Source organism: Apium graveolens, chromosome 6 (genome assembly GCF_009905375.1).
Source record: "Apium graveolens cultivar Ventura chromosome 6, ASM990537v1, whole genome shotgun sequence".
NCBI classification, from domain to species: domain Eukaryota; kingdom Viridiplantae; phylum Streptophyta; class Magnoliopsida; order Apiales; family Apiaceae; genus Apium; species Apium graveolens.
In genome coordinates, this window is record NC_133652.1 from 18278977 (window position 1) to 18304246 (window position 25270).

Genomic DNA, 25270 nt, shown 5'->3' on the forward strand with positions numbered 1-25270 from the left:
GATGTATATAAATATAAACGCATGACTTTTTTTTGCTTTTATTTCACTATCTTTATTTTTCTTCTTTTGATTAAAATATGTTTTTTAATGTAATATAAATGTAATCTTAAAAACTTTGACCACTAATTTTTTAAAAAAAAAACTTTGATCAGTACATTAATCTTGTACCGTTACTAAATTTTTCTTCAAAAATTTAAATAATTAAATATATACAATTATACACGTTATACATATTTAAGTTAAGGCACATATGTGTCATCAAAGAACCGTGTTTGGATTTCATTGAGCCACGTTATGCTTTGCATGCTACGTGTTATTTTACCAAGCTCAATGAACGGTTGAGATTGAAACAAGCCTTTTTTACATAGCTCTAACTCGGTCACTAAAGTGGTCTGCCGTCATTTCATCTCTCTCAGTAGCAAATAGTCCTCCTCAGTTCTCCACACCTCCATCGAGTCTTTATCAAAATATTTCTTCTTAGACCAAAACCTAATATAATGGAGAAAACTATGTCTGGAGACATTAAGAATGATAGCTCAAACACAAACTCGAAACAGAAACTATCAGCATCGTGTATAAGAAATGCACGAGCTTCTCGTCACCAGAAGTTGGAGTCAGAGTCAGGCCGAGCTAAGGATGTGGGTGGTGGTGAAGAGGGCAGCAAGCGTCGAAAGATGCAGATGTTCCCGGGTGGTAAAGGTGTGGGTGGAGTGGACAAGGGAGATTTAAGCCAAAAGATGGAGGCAAAACTAGAGGAGGAGAAAGATGGTGAGAGTTTGGACAAGTGTCCTAAGTTTGGACTGGCGTCCATTTGTGGACGGAGGAGAGACATGGAAGATTTTGTTGCTATTCACCCTTCCTTTTGCAGCAAAGTGAAAGGAGATGCTTCTGAGTTTCATTACTTTGCTGTTTACGACGGCCACGGATGTTCTCATGTATGTTATAGTATCTCTTATTCAAATTCAAATCAATATATACATAAACATAATAATTTGTATCTAGTTTATACAGTCCGTAGACCAAAATGAACATATGTATGGTTTTTTTTTAACTTATTTGTAATATGTTTAATTAAAGGTGGCGAAGAGGTGCAAAGAAAGGTTGCATGAGCTTGTGAAAGATGAGCTTGGAGGCAAGGAGGTGGTGGAATCTGTGGAGTGGAAAGAAGTTATGGAAAAAAGCTTTGGTCGGATGGATGAAGAGGTGATTACGTGCAAAGAAGCTGTGATATCAGCTGCTGGTTGTAGATGCCTACTACCTTCACCAGAGTCTGATGCTGTCGGCTCCACAGCCGTGGTTGCTCTTGTCACTCCTGATAAGATTGTGGTGGCTAACTGTGGTGACTCTAGAGCTATTATGGCTCGAAAGGGGAAAATTATTCCCCTCTCCATCGATCATAAGGTGATCATTTAACTGATCTATATATTATTCATACTTGTTTTGTTTCTGAATATATTATATTTGATGATATTATGCTTATTTATGTGTGCAGCCTGACCGTCCTGATGAACTTAGCCGGATCCAGGCTGCTGGTGGCCGAGTCATATACTGGGATGGAGCACGAGTTCTTGGCGTTCTCGCCATGTCACGAGCTATAGGTACAAAGTATAAATAAATAAATACTCTATTGATTACTTATAATCGCTTTAGTTCAATTAGAGATTCATTTAGCCTACAAACTGAAACAGTGTGATTCATGTAACCTGTAAGTTTACTTGAAATTGTTCAAATTCTAATCGAATTGCAAATAATTAAGTGTATTTTGTGTTCAGGTGACAGCTTTTTTAAGCCATATGTGATTAGCCAACCTGAGGTGACAATCATAGACCGTACCGAAGAGGACGAATGTTTGATACTGGCAAGTGATGGACTATGGGACATGGTGTCAAACGAGACTGCAAGTCGCGTTGCTCGTTTGTTTCTCAAGGAAAAGATGACAATGAGGCCACCTGGTAAAATCTCCGGCGAGCATCACGACCAGGCTTGCACTGAAGCATCGCTATTGTTGACAAAACTGGCGTTGGTTAGGAAGAGCAGTGATAATGTGAGTGTTGTTGTCATCAATCTGAGGAAGGAGACTTAGACGGTCATGTCTTTTTAACGTGTACCCCCTACAATCTACATTAGTATTTTCTGTTTCTGTTGTTTTGTTTTCTGGTGTGAACGATGTATGGCATGATATTTTATTATTATGTTGTTTTGTTAAACCAAACTCTAATTATTACCTAGTACAGTTGTACTTCATGTTTGTGTTTCCTTCTCACGGCTACCGCATTGTTACCATCGAATACTCCTATCACTTGTTTAATGCTAAACTTATTTATTTTAATGAAAATATTTCTTGCAAATAGTTAGGTAATTAATGCAAAAATATGTTAGTATAATTATATAAACGGCGCCCTGGCTTCAACACATTGACATCACCCCATTGTGAGCATAGATCCGTGAACCAGCTTTTCCGGCCAGTGCACCATGCTCCTGGCACAGCTCTATGCCTACTACGCTTGAGAATCTTCTCGTCAATCATGTCTAGCAATGCCTCGTTTTTTCGAAACTGTCTTGCAAAAGCAGCTCCGCTCTGAACCATCTGTTCATAACCCGAAGTATTAAGGAAAAGAGGGTCCATCTTTGGAGGATCATCCCAAACCATACATCTCAAATCACCATTGACAGTTGTGTTTTTAAATTCGGGTGAATTGCAAATAACTGAATGGTAATACACTTCTTGGGCCAAAATTAAATTTGTACTATACATCAACATTGTACGGGGAAGGTTATTACGGCCAAGAACACAAAATTCAAGAAATGATCTACTTAAGGTGATCCACGGAGAACCTAATAAGATAGAAAATGAATAGGCAACATAAAATTAGAATATAGATGGTGATTAAATCTTGTAACAGTTGGAGCTAATTAAATCTCAACAAGTTAAGCATAAAATTGCACTTTGCCTGTGAAAACTTTGAAGGCAGCAGGCAATGTTCTCTTTTGAGTGGCATGGAAAATTTGAACTCTTCTAGCTAAGTGCCTGGATCAACAACGATTGGGAGAACCCTTTGACCCCTGAAATACATATAATCAACATCCAATTCATGCCTGTCTGATACACAAACTATCAGTGAAATACAAATGGATACTTCGAAAAACAAAGAAGGTAAAGCAGGTCATGAACAGAAAACTTCTTTATGAAGGTGCTTACTCTTTCCATCCAAGATCACTGGTATGATCAATGAAATTGAGATCTCTTCTGACAGAGGAGAACACATGGGATAAGTCTGAGAATACAGACAGTCAAATTTTAGCATTACTAACATTGTCAACATAAGATGTATTTCAACCAAGGCATTTGAATGCAATATTAGCACCACGTATACTATGAATAAAGCGAGTAATATATTAGACCAGCCATAAGAGCAACTAGCTTAAGAAATTAATCATGGAAGTTATCTAACAGAAAAAGTAATTAATCCAAGGAAGTCCAGTTAAAAATAAATAGTAAAATTGTCAACATATAAACAAATCAAAGCTACCATCTGGTAGGAAAATATATTTTGGAAGTCAATTTGTGGCATAATAATTAGCCTAGCAGTTTCTTTCTGCGGATATATGGCTCAGTCTCAAGCAATGGTTTTGCTACATGCCCTTAAAATTTGCAAGGCATGCGAACTATCAACTTTATGAAATAGAACCACAGTCTACTCAGATTTCTAAACTTTAAAGATAAGCTTCGAACTAATAATATAGCTTGGAATTAAATTAGTAGCCTGACTTTAGTCTACCAAAAAAGCCTCTTTGACTGCAGGTCTGCAATCAAGTAACTTCATAGCGAGCTCTCCTCTTGACTGCTTTTACTATGATTTGCGTTTCATAAATAATTATTCGGAAAGCAAATACCTTCACAGTGTGCTCCCCTCTAAAAGACTGGCTTTTAATATGATTTGCATGCCATAAATAATTATTTTCAGTAGAAACATTTGGTCTTCGTAACAAGAAAATCAAAGTAAGACATTAATGGATCAGACCAGTGGTCACAGAGATCAGACAGTTAGATACAGTATCTCTAATTTACTACAACAGACTTACTTATCCTGCTGAACAGCATAAGCAGAGATAGATAGTTCCATCTCAATCTACTCTTCTTTTTCATTATGATGAGGCCTTGATCTAATTTATCAATAAAATCGTTATCAAAATATACCATTTACGTGTATGAACAAACTTCAAAATACTATGCTCAGTAATTTTTATTCACCCATTGTCAATTTGACTGTAAACTGCACAATAATTAGTCATGACGTTGAACAATTAACAGTGTTTGCATAGAATACACCAAACAGAAATTCAAGAAAAAAACTAAACTGAAGTATCATCACAACCGTGGAACGTAAATGCTAGAATTTAAAGCTTCTTTTTTTTCCAATTTTTAAGACAGGTCTATCCACAAATCCTAACATTCCAGCCTGGCTTATTCACAACTTGTCAAGTCTCAAAATTATGTCTTCATACATAAACACAAAATCAATAAGGCTTCTTTAATTTATATTTAAGACAAGATCAATCCATTATTCCTAACACTTTAGCCTATTTATATGTAACTTTTCTTAAGTCCTAAAAATTATGTCTTAATTCATAATCACAAACTACCAAAGTCCTAATTACGCTATTTTCAAACCATAAACAATCCAAAAACAAAAAGCAAAGCTTACCATCCTGCGTGATCAACGGATAATCCAATGCACTCAAACAAACAAACCAATCCCACCCCTTATCTACCTTCAACAAAATCGAAGCAGCTCGTAAAACAGCAGCAACTCCACTGGAACCCATATACGTATTAGGATCAGGCTTCCCAATGACATCAACATTCCTAAAATCTCTAATCACATTAACAGACTCAACCAAACTAACCAACTTTCTCCTCTCCTCATCCGACCCACCAGTCCCAATATGCAATAAATACCGGTTTCTTGGATGATAAACAGCTAAAAGTAACCTGTAAATCCGGTCAACATCGCCTTTAGTTCCGGTAATATAATAAGCAAATGCTGGTGGGTAATTAACGCCTCGTCGAAGAGTCGAAACAAAGGGGCTTTGAGAAGAAGCTGAGAAGTTTGAGATCAAGGAGAGAACTAAAATTAATGATATAAAGGCAGCTAAGAATAGTGTGAAGAGCCATTTTTTGTCAGCTGGCATTATGTGTTTTTTGAGCATTGAGATTAAAGTGTTGGGTTGAGTTGAGATGTGTGTGTTTTAGATTAAATGGTTGTGTGTATGTCAGAGTTTGGAGTTCAACAGAGGAGATGGAGTTTGATTTTCTTGTGTTCTGTAATAGTTCATGTCCAGTTCTTCGTGTTCACACTTTACATTATTCGTTTTCTTTCTTGCAACGACAACTTAAATGTGTTTTTTATTTGAATTTCTTGGCTTTGCCCTCCTCACTTTCAACCTTGCGCGTAGACATCACCATATATTATTATTGTTTTATTTTTGTCACTTTAACATAACATAGTTCTTTTTCCGCTTAAATTAGGGCTGTCAAAAAAATTTGAAAAATTTGATATCTTTTCGAAAAATTTGCATTTGTATCATGAAAATACGAATATTATCCGTATCCGAATCCGGAATATTCGAATCCGAAATCAAATAATACATGATATTTAAATTATATAAATATATATAATTACATATAATTTAAAATTATTCTATTAGTTTATGGTGTGTGTATATGCATTAAATAATATATTTATACAAATTTTACATGATTGTACACATACTTTATATATATATAAATATATCGTTTGAGTTTAGGGCCATAAAATTTTTAAAAAAATCTGATATCCGTCTGAAATATCTGCATTCGTATCCGATAAATAGCGGATAATATTCGTATTCAAAATAAAGCGGATATTATCTGTATTCGAATCCAACAATTACAGATGCGGATATATCCGTATCTGAATTATTCGTTTGACAATCCCGACTTAAATTACATTTTTTGATATACTACTTGACGATAGAGAGGGTACATTTTATAAATCTCACATTACTACTTAATTGTTCTTTAAAATTTAATTCCAACATCATAATGACAAGAATCTCAAATCGATAATGTCGTGATCCAAAGATGAGGACAGTCCCTAACGGTTTGCCAGAAATTTTTTATACAAAAAATAACTTTTAATATATTGGATCAACCATCCAACAACTGTAATTAATCCGCGGTCCGAAAAAATTACCTTTTTGCCCTCTTGTCACGAAATGTGGGACTTGATGTTAAGTTAATGGGGTCCATTTTTACTTATTAAATATAAATTTATTTCAGGTCTCAAGATCTCAATCGCAGACAATATTCGCAGTCCGTAAAAGTTAATTTTTTTGAACCGCTGATAATGTCCGCAGTCATTATAGATATTTTTTTTAATCACTGTCGTTATTGATTAATTCAACGGACAAAAAATTATTTTTTGCATAAGTACTCCCGGCAAACGGGACCCTCCCTACAAAGATAGTCTCACATTCGCTAAATATCACCGGATAGCGATACCATCAATTTCACGCTGATATTAATCGTCCTTTTCTTTACACGAGGTACTAATCTAATAATCTGTATCCTAAATCTACATAAGAGCTTAATCTTTTATTTTCTTAATATCTTGCTGTGAAATAACTATAACTTCACTTTCCTTTTCTAAGTAAAGTTGCTTGCTTTGTCACTGATTAGTAACCATGTTATGCCCCTTGTGTACCACTGAATAAGTAGGGGCTTCTACTTTATTAAGAGTGAGATGGTATAATTCAATTGTAATTTCAGAATACCTTTGTAATTTACAATGTACAAAGTCCCCCCTGTTAGTTGTTATACAATTCACATACATATATAAATAGACTTGGTAGCAAATGAATAAGATGGTGTCTTGCTTGTTTGATACATGCCATTGTGCACTTGTTGGTACTAAGAACACCCCAACGCTGAGGACCTCTTTTCATCTTTAATGGGGTCCATTTTATGCCACATTTTATGAAAATGGATTTTGGAAAGAAACGGTCAAAATCATCCAATATAACGGGCCAACTTCTGGTTCATAAAATAATAAAACTAAACTGTAAAATAAGGAAAATGAAAGAGAATCAGTGAAATTTGATTTAAAAATATTAAACAATCAATAAAAGATGAGTTAGGCACTGTCCACTGCGGTGGCCTTGACCATTTATGTCAGAACTCATCCAATACAAAATGGTTGAGAAAGTAGATGAACAAGTCATTTTGAGTGGCTCGAGGTAACAAATGAGCATCCATTGTGAATGCTCTAAGTAAAAGTTTGAAACTTGACCGAAACACGTAATATTTTTTTAAGGGCTATTTTATCTGAAATATATCGGGGGATATCAGTTACTAGAATATAGTTGTGCATTTATCATATTGCTATGGAAATGCGCAATGTTACTACTTACTACTGTATAACACGAGTGTGTGCTGGAATTTATTCAGTGAGATGAATTGATAGATGAACATATAATGCTGAAATCTACAACATTGCCAACAAGTGAATTGTGATCTACCTCCTTCACCTCGATTTTACTTAATATTAAGTGCTTATGATCTGACGACCTGAAGCAAAATTCGATTTTCAGCTACAATCGTGTGGGGAAAGGTGCAGGTGATGCAGATATAGAGATGATCATTGACATGGCCTTACGCTCCGGTGGCTGACCAACAAGGTCCAAGAAAACATTTACTCTCAAATTAAAACCTTCTGGGCTTCGATGGATAACATTCTCTGTCGTAGTTCTAAAAGCACTGAAGAGCTTATATATTCACCCACTGAGAAAGGTGCTGCTCAACATCGTAGTGGCCTTAGTCTTGCTGTTGGTAGCAATGTGTCAATGAAAGTCGGTACTGATAAATTACTGTCAGATTTTTTTTTGTGATCCATTCATGATCTCTTGAAGGCGTATAAATTTTGTTGCAGTCAAAGATTTGAATGTGATTGTAGTGAATTTCAGCACAGTTGTACTAAGACAAAGGCGTTACAGCTTTCTGAGGTATCACGGAGGATTAAGGATCTGAGCGGCTACACCCTTGAGCTCAAAGCATCTCAAGTACCCCCACAAGGAGGCAGGCCAAGGTCTATTTATTAATGGTGAGGCTAATATTGGCGCCATTATCACATTTTACCTTAGCATGGTACACTCTCCAGCACATTGTCGTTACATACCTGGATATCCAAGAGTGAATGCACAAAACCTTTACTTGATCACAAGTTACGATGGAAATGTTATAAATGCGCAGCCTTGGGGCACTGGGGGTGAAACGCGTGAAATATGGGACGGATTTAGCGTGCCTTAATTCAGACCACATATACAAGGTGCTGATACGGGGTCAGACGAAAATGCTTACTAAACCTTTATATGCAACAAGCCTGGGAAGTAATACTGGAGCGAAGAAAAACCCACTACCTTTTTGCTCATTTGCAAATCACCCAGCAATAGGAATGTACCCAAATGTCATGGTTTATTCTTATGATTCTCCCCTTTTTAAGAAAGACATGTGAATGTATATAACGAACATAGTATTTGAACGAAGGGAGGAAGTGTTATCAATCTTGTACGATAAAGACGTTATTATATATATATTGAATATATAACTAATTCATAAGAACATTGCTAATTCTTAAATCACATAAGCATATAAGAATTAACAATTAAATTAGGAGAAGGGTTTGAGAAAATAAACAGAGATTGGATTTAATCTCGAGTCCAGAAAACTGTCTCCTTAAAGCAGTTTCGCCCCGCACCATCCGTGTTTAGCGATCTGCTTCCCAGGATAAAACGAGATACTAGTATAATCGATAGATCGAATATACTCTCAGCGAACTTGAACTGAGCCCGAGAACTATCACCGGAATATTGAAAAAATTTAAGACTAAAGAGACCAAGAATGAAAGAGATGACTCTTATTTCCTTGACTTAATAAAACTGGTGCCCTAAGACTCTATTTATAAAGAGTGGCTTGAAAGAACTTGTTTTTCTTTTCGATGTGGTACATGGTATTTATAAGAAAAACTAAGGAATAGGTTTGTGCTACTCTCGATATGGTACAAAATCACTTTTCATATTAAAAGGTAAAACTTTGGAACATCAGTTCTCATTCACCTTTTACTCATTTTGAGCGTGTTAATATGCGTTGAAATCCCCTCGAAGAGAAGAATACGTTCCAATAAATACACACCACTAACACATAATGTGTCTCACTCATATAGAGTCTCAAAATGATTCACAACTTAGTCTAAAATACTAAGTTTGTCCAACAATCCCCCACAAATGAGATTGATGGTCCAGTAGCACGCACCACATAGACACCGCATAGACAGACAGACGCGGAGCTTGACTTGGTGATAGTTCTGACGGTCAGATATAGCATACGATAGGTAGAGAATGCTCCTTGAACCTTCGCTCGAATAAGTATATCGACTTTACTGGTAGACAGTATGACGCGATATCCTTGAACTATTCGACCGTTTGTGTAAACGATGACATACTCATCACTATAACTTTCCTGACTCATTCAGTTCTCATGATTATGTCCATTTTGGCCCTGGAACATCGTCCTGGTTCTGCAAGAGTTTCTAAAGAATTGTGCCTCGCAATTCTCCTTTGAAGCGGCCATACTTCTCTCTTACATAGGTGATCTTTATCTTATAGAGTAACCCGCTTTTACTCAACCGAATATTATGTATTCAAACTTGAAATCCTTGTATTCGTCAAAGATCATTAAAAATATAAAGCTTAACCTCGTACCTTACGGGTCTCACTGTTTCATCATCATAGAAATAGGCCAGGAGTTACCCCCACAGTGATTTGGTCATCATGATTTAGTTGTCCCATTGAACCAAGTTCTTGGGATCTCCAGTCAACAAGGTTGGGTGTCCACCATGACGCCGTTAAGCAATAGGCAAGGCTCATTCCTCTCGATGATTTGACAACTATCTCTCGGTCTAACTAGATTCCCTTGTCTTAACAGATTCACTCAGTTTAACCATCTGGTTAGTGGATCCAAACATTATCATTTGACTTTACATAGTCAATCATGATAATTCTCGTTGAGAATAGTTGTTTAATGGTATTATGTCCTCATCATAGATGTGAGACATACCATTTCATACACAATAATGTGATCTCCCAATTTGCATATTGATTACACGATATATGCATATTGAAGACACATTTTCCTTGTCATTTAGGAATATCCTTACAAAGTGGCTACTCAGCCATTTAACTGCATTTATTTTATGCACCAGACTCGTATTCCATCATGAATCGAGCTAAATTTAGGATTTCCATGACACGACTGCTAAGTGTGAAATGTATTCTCGAATGACTTTTAAGTTCTTAAAGTCAAATATCTAATTTACATACTATATTCACATAGTACAATTAGATATCTTTCATATTACAGTCCAAGCTCACGAGCACATATCATACACCTTAAATCTCATTGCAATCACTTTCAAGTGACCAATTTCCATTGTACTCATGCATCTACCCAGTTTACCAACTGTGTAGCCTATGTCTAATTTTGTACAATTTTAAAAAGTACAACAGACTTGCAATACTTCTTGAGAGATCCTTGTTCATCTACGCTTGGATAAATATAAATCCATTCCAGCTATGACAACTTTAGCTTCGTTGATCTCTTCAAAATTCACATCACCAACATGTGACATGTATCATCTAAAACTTTTAAAGTCACGAAGATTGTAATCTTCAAATAAAAACTTTTCAATCTCATCAAGATTTTCAGAGATGATCCTCTTGTCATTACTTCTCGTAATGATCAAATCACTCACATGCAATCAATTATGACTTGCATATCATGTGTAAATAACACATGCACACTTGTCAATTCTCTGATTTTGAATCAGTTTGACATCTCATATTGACATATTTCACATTTATGAAATAACTTTACTAGTTATTACTTAAGGCTTCACTTGTTATTGATATTACCAGCTTTTAGCGTCCCAAAAACCAGCAATTTCAGTTTGCATCATTACCGAGTTTAAGCGTCCTTAAACTGGAAATCCTTATTCACATAGCAACCAATTTTGAGCGTCCTCAAAATGGCAACCATGTCATTTATTTGAAGCCATTGCTTATCATAGCAATATCAAATTTAATATGTCACTATTTCGTGTCAATGTTGTTTCACTCAACATGATCACCGAAAATACAGATTTTCTACTCTTGCTTTATCTAGAGCAACCCTCGGGTTCACGTAAATAGATATTTCTCCAAATATCTATTTAGAACCATCTCAATGTTCATTGATGCACTTTTAAATTTCACAATACGATAATTTTAGTATCATCTTAATGAACCTTATTCTCAAAACTCGAGAATATTTCATAAATTATATAAGGTCATCATTTTCGACTGTAATATTTTTGTATCAGTCTGACCTTATACTTCCTTCAGACCCAGATATATTTTCCCAATTTAAAAATTCATTTGGATCCTAATGCTTCTATCTCGTAAGAAGATCTATATATTTTTTTAAACAAGATTCTGTCAAACAGAACCACTCTCTCTATTTCTTAACATCCTTTCCCCCACAAAGGACATAGAGAGAACATGCACAATCCATTTTCTAGTACACATGCTAGAAAATCTTGATTTATTGACTCTCAGTAATAGTCAAATTTTCTCTTGATATATTCACTTATCAAGAAATTATACGAGAAGCGCATTGCTTCTATTAAATTTACGAGTTCACCTTCAAGCAAATTATCAAGACATTCGGGACTAGCAATTATCCAAGTCTTTTGCTCTCTGCAGGTTCATCCTCACATTCATCCAATAACTCGTAAGTTCATTTAGATGACTTTTAATTACAGATCTACTAGGATCTACTAGCTTATCGCATAAGCATTCCTAAACTCTGTAATAGTATTTATACGAGTCTCAAAAATTAGATTCATATATCGGATATTATTAGACTCAACCATTGTCTATGTATCCATCCAAAATATCTCAATTGATTTTGGATCTCATGCTACCAACAGAGGTATTGGTATCAAGTTTCGAGATACCCCCACATTTCAATTATTTTCAAGAATGTTTCATTACATTCCACTATTCATAGAAAATTCAATAATTTTCTATTTTAGATACCCCCACAATTTTAATATTTTACAGAATGTCAGAAAATATTCCAAAACTAATAGGAAATTTAATTATTTCCTTCTGTGGTATCATGTTTAAGGAACGATTAGCCCTTCGTAACTAATATCCTCAAATTCAGTGATAGTCTGAGCTGATCACAATCGTTTTGCATCTCTCTCAGAGCGCAACTCAAGCCTGCATCTACTCCATTTATTTAATGCGAGTAAGGTGCAACGACCTCATGAATATTCACGTTGCAAACAGAATTTGCCCGGTGATTATTCATCATCAAATTTATTCACTACCATCTTAATTATCTGTATTAAGTTGGATTTACCCTTGAGTTTATAGAGCCACATCTCTCTATTTAGCTTCAATATTGACTCGACTACGAGTACGAGTGATAAATGTTTTACTATCAAACCAGACAATAAACACGTATCGTGTCACTACCTCTCATCTGAGCAGGTTTTACGTCATTCATTAAAACCTATAAGATTTTAATATCATGTTTAAAGAACTTCCTGTGGTTCTTATCATTAAAAATTCAATTACCGAATTTCTCTAAAATATTTACATGGTTCACACGAACCTACATTTCTGGCTCACCTACTGGTGCAACCATAAAAGGCCCAAGGAAGAACATAAATCTTCAATAACCCCACATTCAGTGATCCTTGATCAACTGATGTGTTAGGGTTAACAACTTTTCGGATTCTCTCCGAAGTTCAGCATAACTACTGAGATCAATATTCGCCGTATTAAGTATCATATGGATCACTATAATAGGCTCGTGTATCACTGCCGCAGCAGACCGACACCAACACGTGAAATTACTATTTAACTGGAGGAAAAATCCAACCAGAAAAATATAATTTATGTGCCGACCCATAACCTGTACTCCAGACCCATTAGGTTTTTTAATGTGGAGAATCCTGAGCAATTGTAAATCTGGTTCACTTCAGCTGCCCACCTCGTCACATTATTTAACAACAAACATGTTACTGCATTATATCCAGTATTACAAGTTTGTGATATAACTCCATTATTAAAGATTAAACAATAATAATTGATGGCTTATCATCACTCAACAATGATTAAAAAATTAATCACCAAATAATCAAGTTCCATCATGAAGGGTCACATTTATGTAGCCATATCATTTAATTGCATGGCAATATCATGTTATGAACTTGCAAACACGCATGTAAACTATAGCATATACGATTCTTGTATCAGTGTACTAATAATTCCAAAATCAATTCAGAATTAAGAAATCAATCACCATGTTAACAAAACATAATAAGCTATCTATTAATAGCGAAAACATGGACGAATTATAAATTTGGGTTTAATCTACCAATTTATAATGATCAACCCGAGAGAGATGTCACCAAATATGTCCACTTGAATATAAGTTGATCATAAATCAATAACCATTAAAGCATCAATAGCCTTATAAGAAACCAATTATCCAACAACTTTGTGCTTACTTTTGCCTCGTATCTGTTATGCTTAAACAAAGCACCACTTAAAATCAATTTTATATTAACTTCAAGCACATGGCAACAAGTGATCAAAGAAATTAACGCACTAAATTTAATTTAATTAATGAGACAAATAATGGTCACTCATATACCCATAAATAAATCCAATTTAAACAATCAAATTGACTTTTGCGTCTACTCACAAGAAAGTATGAAAATTGAAGTAAACTGCTTTAAGATTGTTATCAATCTTGTACGATAAAGACATTATTATATATATATTGAATATATAACTAATTCATAAGAACATTGTTAATTCTTAAATCACATAAGCATATAAGAATTAACAATTAAATTAGGAGAAGGGTTTGAGAAAACAAACAGATATTGAATTTAATCTCGAGTCCAGAAAACTGTCTCCTTAAAGCAGTTTCGCCCTGCACCATCCGTGTTTAGCGACCTGCTTCCCAGGATAAAACGAGATACTAGTATAATCGATAGATCGAATATACTCTCAGCGAACTTGAACTGAGCCCGAGAACTATCACCGGAATATTGAAAAAATTTAAGACTAAAGAGACCAAGAATGAAAGAGATGACTCTTATTTACTTGACTTAATAAAACTGGTGCCCTAAGACTCTATTTATAAAGAGAGGCTTGAAAGAACTTGTTTTTGTTTTCGATGTGGTACATGGTATTTATAAGAAAAACTAAGGGAATAGGTTTGTGCTACTCTCGATGTGGTACAAAACCACTTTTCATATTAAAATGTAAAACTTTGGAACATCAGTTCTCATTCACCTTTTACTCATTTTGAGCGTGTTAATATGCGTTGGAATCCCCTCGAAGAGAAGAATACGTTCCAATAAATACACACCACTAACACATAATGTGTCTCACTCATATAGAGTCTCAAAATGATTCACAACTTAGTCTAAAATACTAAGTTTGTCCAACAGGAAGTAAAGATAAAAAGCCTCGGCAGTTTTTGGTTTAAATCCGGGACTCCTAGCAGTAGTCATGTTTCAGATAATCCTGTACTGAAGACTCTTGTTCTTGTGGCTACTCGTAGTCGTCGCCACTCGGGACCTTAGCAATGAAGAAATTCTTTTGAATTACAGGCTAAGCAAGGCAAAGAAGCGACCAACCTGCATGTTACCCTGTAGACGAGGAAGAGGACGGAAGGAGATGGAGCTAAATCCAGGGACTGACAATTTTCAAGTCCTTTCAGATGATATTACATAATAGTGCCGGATAATCTTTTTGGTTAGTTTTATTTGTTGTGCTAATTGCTATTACAGTTTCATGTCTTTTAGTCTATGCGCGCTTATCTTCTTTGTATAATGACAGTTGAAAATTTGAGTCTAATGACATGGTGAATTTTGCTAGACATGCACTGAATTCTGAGTACTAGGGCGAAAGACTGAGAACTCCCATTGCCGGTAATAAAACTTTATCAATTCATACATTGCTCGTTTTTTTGTTGTTGAAGTATTCACGCCTCGAGAACTAACAATACTGTATAAAATTCCTATTTTCACAAAAAAAAAATCCCAAACACAATTCGCGCATTAGATAGTTTTTTCAATTCTTGAAGTGATACTTCAAATTACACCTGTTTGATTTCTGCATTGTACCTTGCAGCTTCCAGCTCCCGGGCAAACACTTGTCAACTGCATTTGCTGTGTGGATCCACTTCAATCTAAAGACTAAATTAGAATTTAAACTAGAGGACCAAAACTTAAATTCGAACTCTTCAGCTAGGGGATTGCATTCATGATCCATCTTATTAAAGATGACACCTTTTCACTAATGAAAAGAAAAAACTCAACACCAGTGTGTCACGATCGGAGAGTTGATCATATCGAACTGTATACGAAAGTGACTAATATATATATCTAAATATGGCCAACTCAATCAAAGATTTGTTGATGATCTAGCTCTTAGTTTGTTGATGAGAATTGGACAATAATGCAGCTGCTAGGACATACAGGGCTCCAGATCATTTACTCTATAAACTTTCCAAACCATTCGCTTGTTGACAACTCCTTTAAACCATATCTAACTCTACAGCTACTTTATCAAAACTTCTTGATCATCTCATAAAATATGATTTTTTATACACTGCTTTTCTCCAAATTACAAACATGTACTAATAAAGTAAAGCATTACATACAGTTTCTGAAAGTAATGTAATTGTCATTTGCACAAGTTTTGAACATGGCAACGTTCTGTGACTAGCTAGTACACCTATTAAAAGTTCAATAGCGACAATTATATTAAATAAGAGTGGTGAAATTATTATCGTCGCGGCATGGTGCAGGGGTGATCAATCGAATTGGAAAAGTACCGAGAACCAAAATTAAGAATTTTAAGGAACTGAATCGCAACCAAGAACTCAAAGCAAAGTGTCGTAATTTTATTGTTGAAATGAACTGAGGTTGCATCCTCATAATTTGCCCCTCCATCAAACCAAAAGTAAAAAAAAAATAAACCCCCTTGACATGAGATTTTAATCTTGGAATGGTTTTTAGAAAAGATGGATCAAAGTGATTGTTTCTATTTCAGTTTATGTGCTCACTATCACACTTATGTATAACCTAATGCTCTATACACTACAGGAACAGCCCACTCTATATTTTATCAAAAATAGATTGCTTAGACACAACAAGTCATTTAGTGCTGCAAATTTTACACAGTTTGGCAAGAAAGATGAACTCCTTTTAAAAAATAAAATACAACAATACTTTACTATACAATTCCAGAAGCTTACCCTAGGCCTACACATACAGTATCCATATTGTCCAAAGCCTCTCCCAGTCCCAATATATAGTTACCACTCTTTTTATTCATATTTTTCAAGTTGCGAAGTTACAACACAATTGCTCCTCAAGAAAAGGCAAGAGAAGAGAGTGAAAGAAAAACAGAAAAATAAATATGGGAGTTCTTGATCATTTCTCAGACTTATGCAGCAGTTCCTCCACTAGGAAGAGCAAACGCAAACCCATGCAGGTCTCTCCATCTCCCAGTAGCTTAATTTATCTTTCTATTTATCTTCGAGATGCTTATTATCTGTTTCAGTTGTTCCTTGATAACTGATTTAATCGATATTTCAGACAGTTGATATTAAGGTGAAAATGGACTGTGATGGCTGTGAAAGGAGAGTCAAGAATTCTGTTTCTTCTATGAAAGGTTCTGATTTTTCCCTCTTACACAACACAACATGAAGCTTTGATGACAAAAAAGTTACTGCTAGCTAAAAAAGATTAAGGTTATCACCAACTAAAATCATGATATCTAGTAATCTTAGGTTGATACAGAGTAAAATATTTTGAATTTCTTGCACCTAAACTGGAATAGAGGAAGAGAAACTGTTTATGATGCATGCATGTATATAACTAATTACGCCTGTAGATCACGAGTTAATCTGTATTAACTTCAAGCTTAGCAATATTGTTGAGTAAGAGTACTAAAACCTGAATAACTAGTTTACTTCACCAGTATTAAGCTTTGTTTCCCATTTCTTTTTTGCTTATTTTCTCTATTCTGGACCTAATTCTTTTGGCCATGTTAAGATGTAATTAGAGGTTTCAGGGTTTTGAAAGTAACCCAAGAAGGTGTTCATGGGACACACTAGTTAGCTGTCTCCCGAGTCCTGCCTATTTCTCGTCCTCTGCAAGATTATGAGTTTGAATCCTTAAAATCAGCTAACCTTAAAATTAAAGGGTAAGAATGATCCTCCAGAAACCTTGTTCAGGACCTTAAAGTGCAGAAATCAAAGAACTAATAGGCACATTAAATTCATCTAATAATTTAGATTTCGGAAACTCCATAATTTCATGAAGTATGTACTTAGTGAAGTAGTACAAGGTTATATTTGTGAATAATTTTCTCAATTCTCATCCTCCCATTGTTAGAACAATTAGGTGCAATAAATTCAACAAGACGTCTCAACAAACCAAACGCCCTAATGAATCCTCCACAAACCAAGAATTTTGATTAGTAACTATTTGCCAGGTCGCATCACATATATAGCTAACCGTTCTTATCAACACAAGTGGTGCATTGCATGTTGTTTGACTCTGATATCCTAACCAGCAATCAACTTCCATTCTGAACACAGGTGTAAAATCGGTGGATGTAATACGAAAACAGAGCCGGATAACAGTAACAGGGTATGTTGAACCGAACAAGGTGTTAAAAAAGGTTAAGAGCACCGGAAAGAGAGCTGAGTTTTGGCCCTATGTGCCATATAATTTAGTGGCTCAACCTTATGCACCTCAAGCTTATGATAAGAAGGCTCCTGCTGGATACGTGAAGAAGGTTGTTCAGAGCCCCAGTGCACCTGTGGAGAGATATACTACTATTTTTAGTGATGATAATCCTAATGCTTGTTCAATCATGTAATCAGGGGCTCATTACCCATGGATGTTTGTTTGATCACTTTGTAGTAAATTATAATTTGGATGCATGCAAACTTTGGTTTGTTTTGAAGAGAGAGTATTGCCTAAATTAGTACGACTCCTAAAACTTAAAAAAATAGGATGTATTCTCAAAATATATCCCATATTTCTCCTGCGATTTTGATTATTTAACTTAGTTAATAGCAAGTTTGTAAATTGCAAGGCAAGAAGGTTTGAACAAATTGATAAAAATAAAGGGCATTGTCTGTTTCATTTATCAATGTATGAAGCTGGTTGGAAGTAATTTTTAAAATGAAAAAAAAAATACGATTAGTTACATTTTTAAAACCATATAGCTGCTCGGAAGTAATCTTTAAAATGAAAAGAATTCGATCAAAATAATAAAAATAGGAAGCGTACATGCTGCAATTGGTGGCAGGTAAATTGGTGGGTCCGTATATTCTTTACCGTGTATCCGTAGACCAGACGCGCCGAAAATCATCTTATGATGCTGATATAACTTGCACTAGTACTAGTAACAATTATTTATTTAATTACTTTGCTCATTAAAATACACGATTCACTGGGATCACACACGTATGACGTACCCTTTGAATCAACCAGCTTTTACAATTGAGGCCAGGGGATAGGCAGTTGTGGACAATTTTACGGGGTTTGTCGTCCCCCGGCTAAGATTATAATTTTGTCCGAGCGAGACAAGTTTTGAATCAGATGAATTTGAGTTATAATTAATTGAGTCGAGCAGACTTGTTTAACTAATTGAGCTTGTTCATTATAGGTCCAACAAGATTCATCGAACGAAGGCCAATTAAGCTACTGGGCCGAAGGTCCTTCAGGACCGCGAAACGAAGGCCCACGGAAGTCCCAGGCCAAGGCCCACTCTTCTTCCTGACCGTTGGAAAGGATAAGAGGCATAACACCCACTTTTCACTCCCTCCTTAATGACGAGTAACGGATGAGCATTCATGAGTAATATGAGTATAAAATCACCTGGAAAGTAAGACAACATATATATATTCTCGTATACACTCTGCTTTTCTTGTGTTATTTACCCATCTTTGCAACCAAATTTTTATTCTCACGCCAGAGGTGAATCGGGGGTATCCACCCTCGCATTCTCTTCACTTTCAGGTACTGGTCGAATGCATTCTTAAGGCAGCCGAAGCCTGTTCACTAAACCGAAGGAGTCTGGGCGTAACATTTGGCGTCGTCTGTGGGAAACGAGTGTTACAAGCTGAGAACGAGAACATGACAGAAATAATTCATGAGCATTCACCGCCGCCTGGTTTTTCCGACAAAGGACAACCATCCACCCTAGTGGACGAAGATGGGGTCATCACATTGACTCCCGAAGAAGATGCCTTACTCCTAAAGATCCGGGCAGAAAAGGCCCCTCCATCAGCAGCCTTCTTTTTGGTTGCCTCTTCTGCGACCCTCTTTTCGGCCGCTGTTATGGATAAAAAACTAAGGTTATTATTTGCTGTATTTAGTACTAAGATTCGGGAGCTCAAGGCCTTTAATGGCTGCTCTCGTGTTTCGTGGCTCGATCTGCCTTTACGAGATGCCTACGTATCTCTGTGAATTAGAGAATCAAGCCAAAAAAACGTAGTTCTGATCTGTGGGGTGAGGCCCCTTATATAGATGTTGGGAGTCCTTGAATTGGACTTGGTATAGGAGACTTGATGGGCAAGTCTCATAATTAGAATGGACTTTGGAGTCCTAGATAGTAGGAAACTGATTCCTTATCCTTTTAGGTCCCCTTGAGGCTAATCTATAAGGATTTATATCCTTATCAGGACTCTTCTCAATAGCTGATTTTTCCCTTATTAATTAACTACGAAATTAATTAATAATCAGGGCTTTTGGGCCTTCTTTATTCCATCAGGCCTGATCTGGTCCATCAGGCTTAACCTTTTCGGTCTGAGTATCATATATCTTTTTATTGGGCCTAGCAGCCCATATCTTGCAGTATTTAATTATACTATCATAATTTATTTATCCCTATCATTTGCCCCCCAACTTTTGGGAAACATTGATTAGGTGTCGCAGAAGTTAAATTTATTTGTTCCCTTACAGGGTTTCGTTTTTGCGTAAAGTGTGGAGCGACCTACACATTTACAATGAATCTTCCTTAATTTTTAGGAATTTTTCCCTAATTTTCTGGGATTTTCCCTAATTTTCTGGATTTTCCCTAATTTTCTGGGATTTATCCTTAATTTCTGGATTTTTCCCTAATTTCCTGGGATTTATCCCTAATTTTCTGGGATTTATCCTTAATTTCTGGATTTTTTCCTAATTTCCTGGGATTTTATCCCTAATTTTCTGGGATTTATCCCTAATTTCCTGGGATTTATCCTTAATTTTCTGAATTTTTCCCTAATTTTCTGGGATTTATCCTTAATTTTTGGATTGTTCCCTAATTTCCTGGGATTTATCCTTAATTTCTGGATTTTATCCTTAATTTCTGAATTTTTCCCTAATTTCCTGGGATTTATCCTTAATTTTTTGGATTTTTCCCTAATTTCCTGGGATTTATCCTTAATTTTCTGGATTTTTCCCTAATTTTCTGGATTTTTCCCTAATTTTCTGAAAATATTAGTATTTTTCAGAAATTATTTAAGGAATTTCCTTATCTTTCTGTAATTTTTTAGGAATTTTTCCCTCCCTTTTTCTTCTTTTTTTCTTCCTTTTCTCTCTTTTTTTTATGCAGATTTCGACCAGGAATCCATTCGACCAGGATCCTGGTCGAATTAACCTCCATATTGCCCTGGTCGACAGGATTTCGGGTAGGATGGTTTCGATCAAGAATCTTGGTCGAATTTCGGCCAGGATTTTTTCCTCTTTTTTTTTATATATATATATATTTCGAGCAGAATTTTTCGACCAGGAATCCATTCCGGTCAGGATTTCATGTTTTTTGACCGAATTAGCCGTCTTTCTTGCCTTGGTCGAAGCAATTTCGAGCAGGATCCATTCGACCAGGATCTTGCCTTGCTTTCCGGTCGACAGTTTTTCTGGTTTATTCGTTCTCGATCAGAATTCTGACCCTTTCGATCAGGAACTAATATTTTGACCGATTTAAGCATCATTTCGTGCCTTGATCGAAGCAATTTCGACCTCCAGTATTTCGATCAGGATTTCCTCATGATTCCTGGTCGAATGGGGTCATATTCCTGATCTTTTTATCCACTTTTCCCTGGGCTTTATTTTTGGGCCACCTTCACTTAGCTGGGCCTTTATTCTTTTGGCCCGTTATGACTGGATTTTGGCTTATGGGCTTTTAACCTCAAATATCTGGGCCCTTTTCTGGGCTTTTGTTTTTATTGGGCCCATATTTATTCAACTGGGCTTTTATTTTAAGCCCAAGCTCCAAATTCTTCTGGATTTTTCTGGATTCTTCCAGATTCTTCAAAAAAAACTCAAGTTTTCTTCTGATTTTTGCTAGAATTCTCTTGAATTTTCCAGGAATTTCCTGGATAATTCCAGAACCTTCCAACTTTTGGGCCCAAATGGGCTTTTTAAGGCCCATTATCCACTTATTCTTCCTATATATAGGTGGGGGGAGTGTGCATTCTCTTCACACTCTTCACTCTTCACTCTTCCATCTTATCTCAAAATTTCTAACCTTCTCCTCTCTCAAATCCCCTCCTTTAGCTTTCCAGGCCTTTTCTAGCTTTACTAAATGGCTGATAAGAGTTCCGAGAGGGCAGCCAAGATAGCCTCGGCTTCAAAACGAGGTAAGGATATCGAGATCCGTTCTTCGTATATGTCTTTAATCGATATGATTAATACTAGGGGGGATGAATATCCCTCCACTGCACATCTCGATTCTTTTAATCATTGTAATACTTGGCACAACATAGATTTCAATAAACTAAATGCTCGTTATAACGTCCTTCCTCCTTTTAGATTAGTTCCAGTCTCTGGTGGTGACCGTACTTGCCACTGGAGACCCGACACTCTCTTCATTTACACAGATGCCCTTAATGCTGGGCTTAGGTTTCCTTTTCACCCTTTTATTCCTCATCTTTTGGCTGATTTACAAATCAACCCGTGTCAGCTTCCTCCAAACGCCTGGAGGAACATTCTATGTTTAATGGTTTGCTGTCTTAGGGAGGGCTTTCCTCTTTTTGTAGCTGTTTTTAGGAAGGTCTTTCAGTGTTATAATAGTTCTTCTAGTATCTGTGGCTGGGTCTATGTCAAGCAAAGGCCCAAAAGCAAACATATCTTTAACAGCGCCTCTATTCCTGATAATAATCGAAATTGGAGGAATAGTTTCGTTGGGTTACGTTGGGAGAATGGTGACTGGGGCACACTTTTTCGATCTTCCTTCGGGAAGGTCAGTGATGGTAGCCTCAAATCCATTCACTTAACTCCTGAAGAAACTATTATTTATAATAGGCTTACTCAGGATGATGGCACCACCACCAGCTGGACTCTCTTAGAGGAGTTTTCCCCGATTCATGTGGGACTATCCTCTGTTTCTCAACAGGGTATTTTTCTTCCCTTCTCAATTTTACTTCATTTCATGCATTATTAACATCACTTATTTTGTCCTTTGCTTTGTTTCAGCTGCTAAGGAGATTAACGAGGACAATGTTCCTTTGGTTGAGGAGACAGCTAGGATGAAGAAAGCTCGGCTCGCAGGCCTAGACACCCGGGGAAAGGCCACGGAGCCTATCTTTTTGAAGAAGCACAAAGAGCCTATAGGGGAGACTTCAACTGAAGGAGCTGGGGGCCATGGTGCTCCTATCACTGCTGCTGCCCCTACTGCTGCTGCCACAGGCGCCTTTCAGCCTCTCTGGGGATTCCGCCGAGGGGACACCGTAGTTGGTTCCACGAAACATGCTTGGGATTGGTCCTACCATAGCGTGACTCCCAAGGACTTTACTGATGTGGTGGCCACCCCTGATCTTGAGAGGATTAAGCTCATGGGAGCTCAGTCTCTGGCTTCGGTATGCCTTCTCTTTTTTGAACTTATCTTTCGTTCTTGTAGCATTTTCTTGCCTTATACTTTGTTAATTGCTTTGTTTCAGTCTAACGCCTACTTTCAAGGCGCTGTGAGGCAAGGCGAATCATGGAAGCGGGCTTCTGATAAGGCCGATAATGCCCTCAGGAGGCAACAGAAGAAGTATGCTACCCTGGAGAAGAAGCTCAAGCGCAAGGAGGAAGAACTCGGAGAGTCTAACGCCGAGCTGGTGGTACTTCGGGCGGAGAAGGATAAAGCTATAGACAACTATCTGGACTCGGAGGAGTTTGCCCAATCCATGAGGATTAGGGATGATTCAGTCTTTCCTGGGTTTTTTAGGACTGGTTGGGACACGACCCTTGGGACCGTGAACGAGGCTTGTCCTGATATTAACCCGGCGGACTATATCTGCCCTGATGACGAGGCTTTGCTACAGAGGTTTCGTACTCGAGTAGTTGTCTCGGACCATGTTCCTCAGGATCCACTCCTTCCTCCTCCCGAGTCTTCTTCCAGACCTGCTGAGGACGACAGTTCTTCCTCCTCCTCCGAGACGACAGAAACATCCAGCGAGAGTGGAGAGGACGATGATATGGATGCCGAGGGCACCTCAGCTCCTTAGAGCTTTTTCAGCCCTGCGTGGCTTGTCTTATTTTCGAGACTTTATTTATCAAATTTCTTGTAATATTTATCTGATCTTATTTTATCACCTTTTATGCTTGCATCCATGCATTTGGTTTTTATTCGTTAGTCCACAAACATACTTTGAAGAATTCATGAATTTCATAAAATTGTCTGGGATTCGTCCCTTACACAAGTCTTAATAAACTTCGTAATAAAACTAAAACATATAAATCCTAAGCAAGCAAAGCTTCAAGGTGCTTTTTAACCTACTCGCCATCCTGACGAGTGAGAATCGTATCCGGCTGCCCTATACATGGTAAACCTTCAGGTTTTGTGCATGCCAAGTTCTCGGAACTTCAAAACCATCCATAGTCTCTAGCTTGTAGGTTCCTCTACCTTGAACACTCTTGACTCTGTACGGTCCTTCCCAATTCGGGGCAAGCTTCCCTTTTTGTCCTACACCAGATGCTTCTATCTTCCTCAAGACTAGATCGCCTTGTTTAAAAAACCTTTCTTTGACCCTTAGGTTATAGTAGAATGAAGCCTTTTTCTGATATTCTACTATCTTTGCATGTGCCCTATCTCGCACTTCATCGATCAGATCCAGGGCTAACCTCTGCCCTTCCTCATTTTCTTCTGCATTGAAAGCCCGAATCCTTGGAGAGGAATGTGATATCTCTACTGTTTGTTCGAAAGCAAGAGTTTCCCCCCCATCTTGAATCACTTATCGGTATATCTTTTCTACTAGAACTACTGCTTCTGCCCCATATGCAACATGAAGAGAGTTGCTCCTGTCGTGACTCTACAGGTAGTCCTATAGGCCCATAATATGGGAAGTATCTCGTCCACCCAATTATTTCTTGACTTCTCGATCCTCTTCTTTAATCCATCCAGGATTATTCGATTTGCAACTTCTGCTTGCCCATTAGCTTGTGGGTGAGCCACAGAGGTGAACCGTAACTCAATTTCATTTTCTTCACAATACTTCTTGAATTCCTCGTTGTTGAATTGTGTTCCATTGTAAGTGACGAGGATACGGAGAATTCCATATCGGCACATAATGTTTTCCCACAGGAATTATGCAACCTGCTTAGTTGTGATTTTGGCCAAAGGTTTGGCTTCGATCCACTTGGTGAAATAATCAATGGCTACAATCAGAAACTTCCTTTGCGTCGTGGCCATAGGAAAAGGCCCTAGAATATCCATCCCCCACATAGCAAAGGGAATAGGCGAGTTGATAGAGGTCAGCATCTCGGGGGGTTGTCTAACAACTGGTGCATGTTTCTGATAGCGATCACACTTCTTTATATATTGTTTGGCATCAGCCATCATTTCTGGCCAATAAAAGCCTAAACGGGTTATCTTATGAGCTAAGGCCCTGCCCCCCAAGTGTTGTCCACAAATACCTTCATGCACTTCCTCAAGAGCCAAGCGTGCCACATCGGGCCTGAGACACCTTAAGTAAGGAACCACAAAAGATCTTTTATACAGAATCCCATCTATCAAAGAGTACCTTAGTGCTCGAACAGTTAACTTTCGTGCTTCAGTTGCATCGCTTGGCAACCATCCGGTTTGAATGTGAGCCTTAATGGGATCGATCCATGAC

The 25270-nt window shown here is 37.0% G+C and overlaps 2 protein-coding genes and 1 pseudogene across 2 annotated transcripts; 2 read left to right on the forward strand and 1 right to left on the reverse strand.

The window, feature by feature from the left end:
* Positions 1 to 377: 377 nt before the first annotated feature.
* Positions 378 to 2256, forward strand: LOC141668690 (putative protein phosphatase 2C 24). Its single transcript, XM_074475674.1, has 4 exons — positions 378 to 935; positions 1078 to 1401; positions 1493 to 1598; positions 1773 to 2256. The coding sequence occupies exons 1-4, from the start codon at positions 498 to 500 to the stop codon at positions 2081 to 2083; spliced, it is 1179 nt and encodes a 392-aa protein (XP_074331775.1). The 5' UTR covers positions 378 to 497; the 3' UTR covers positions 2084 to 2256.
* A 90-nt stretch (positions 2257 to 2346) lies between these two features.
* Positions 2347 to 5374, reverse strand: LOC141668691 (beta-glucuronosyltransferase GlcAT14A-like; annotated as a pseudogene).
* Positions 5375 to 16269: 10895 nt separating this feature from the next.
* Positions 16270 to 18148, forward strand: LOC141664050 (heavy metal-associated isoprenylated plant protein 20-like). Its single transcript, XM_074469910.1, has 3 exons — positions 16270 to 16662; positions 16767 to 16842; positions 17774 to 18148. Exons 1-3 carry the CDS (start codon positions 16588 to 16590, stop codon positions 18055 to 18057), a joined length of 435 nt encoding a protein of 144 aa, XP_074326011.1. The 5' UTR covers positions 16270 to 16587; the 3' UTR covers positions 18058 to 18148.
* The last annotated feature ends 7122 nt before the right edge of the window (positions 18149 to 25270 follow it).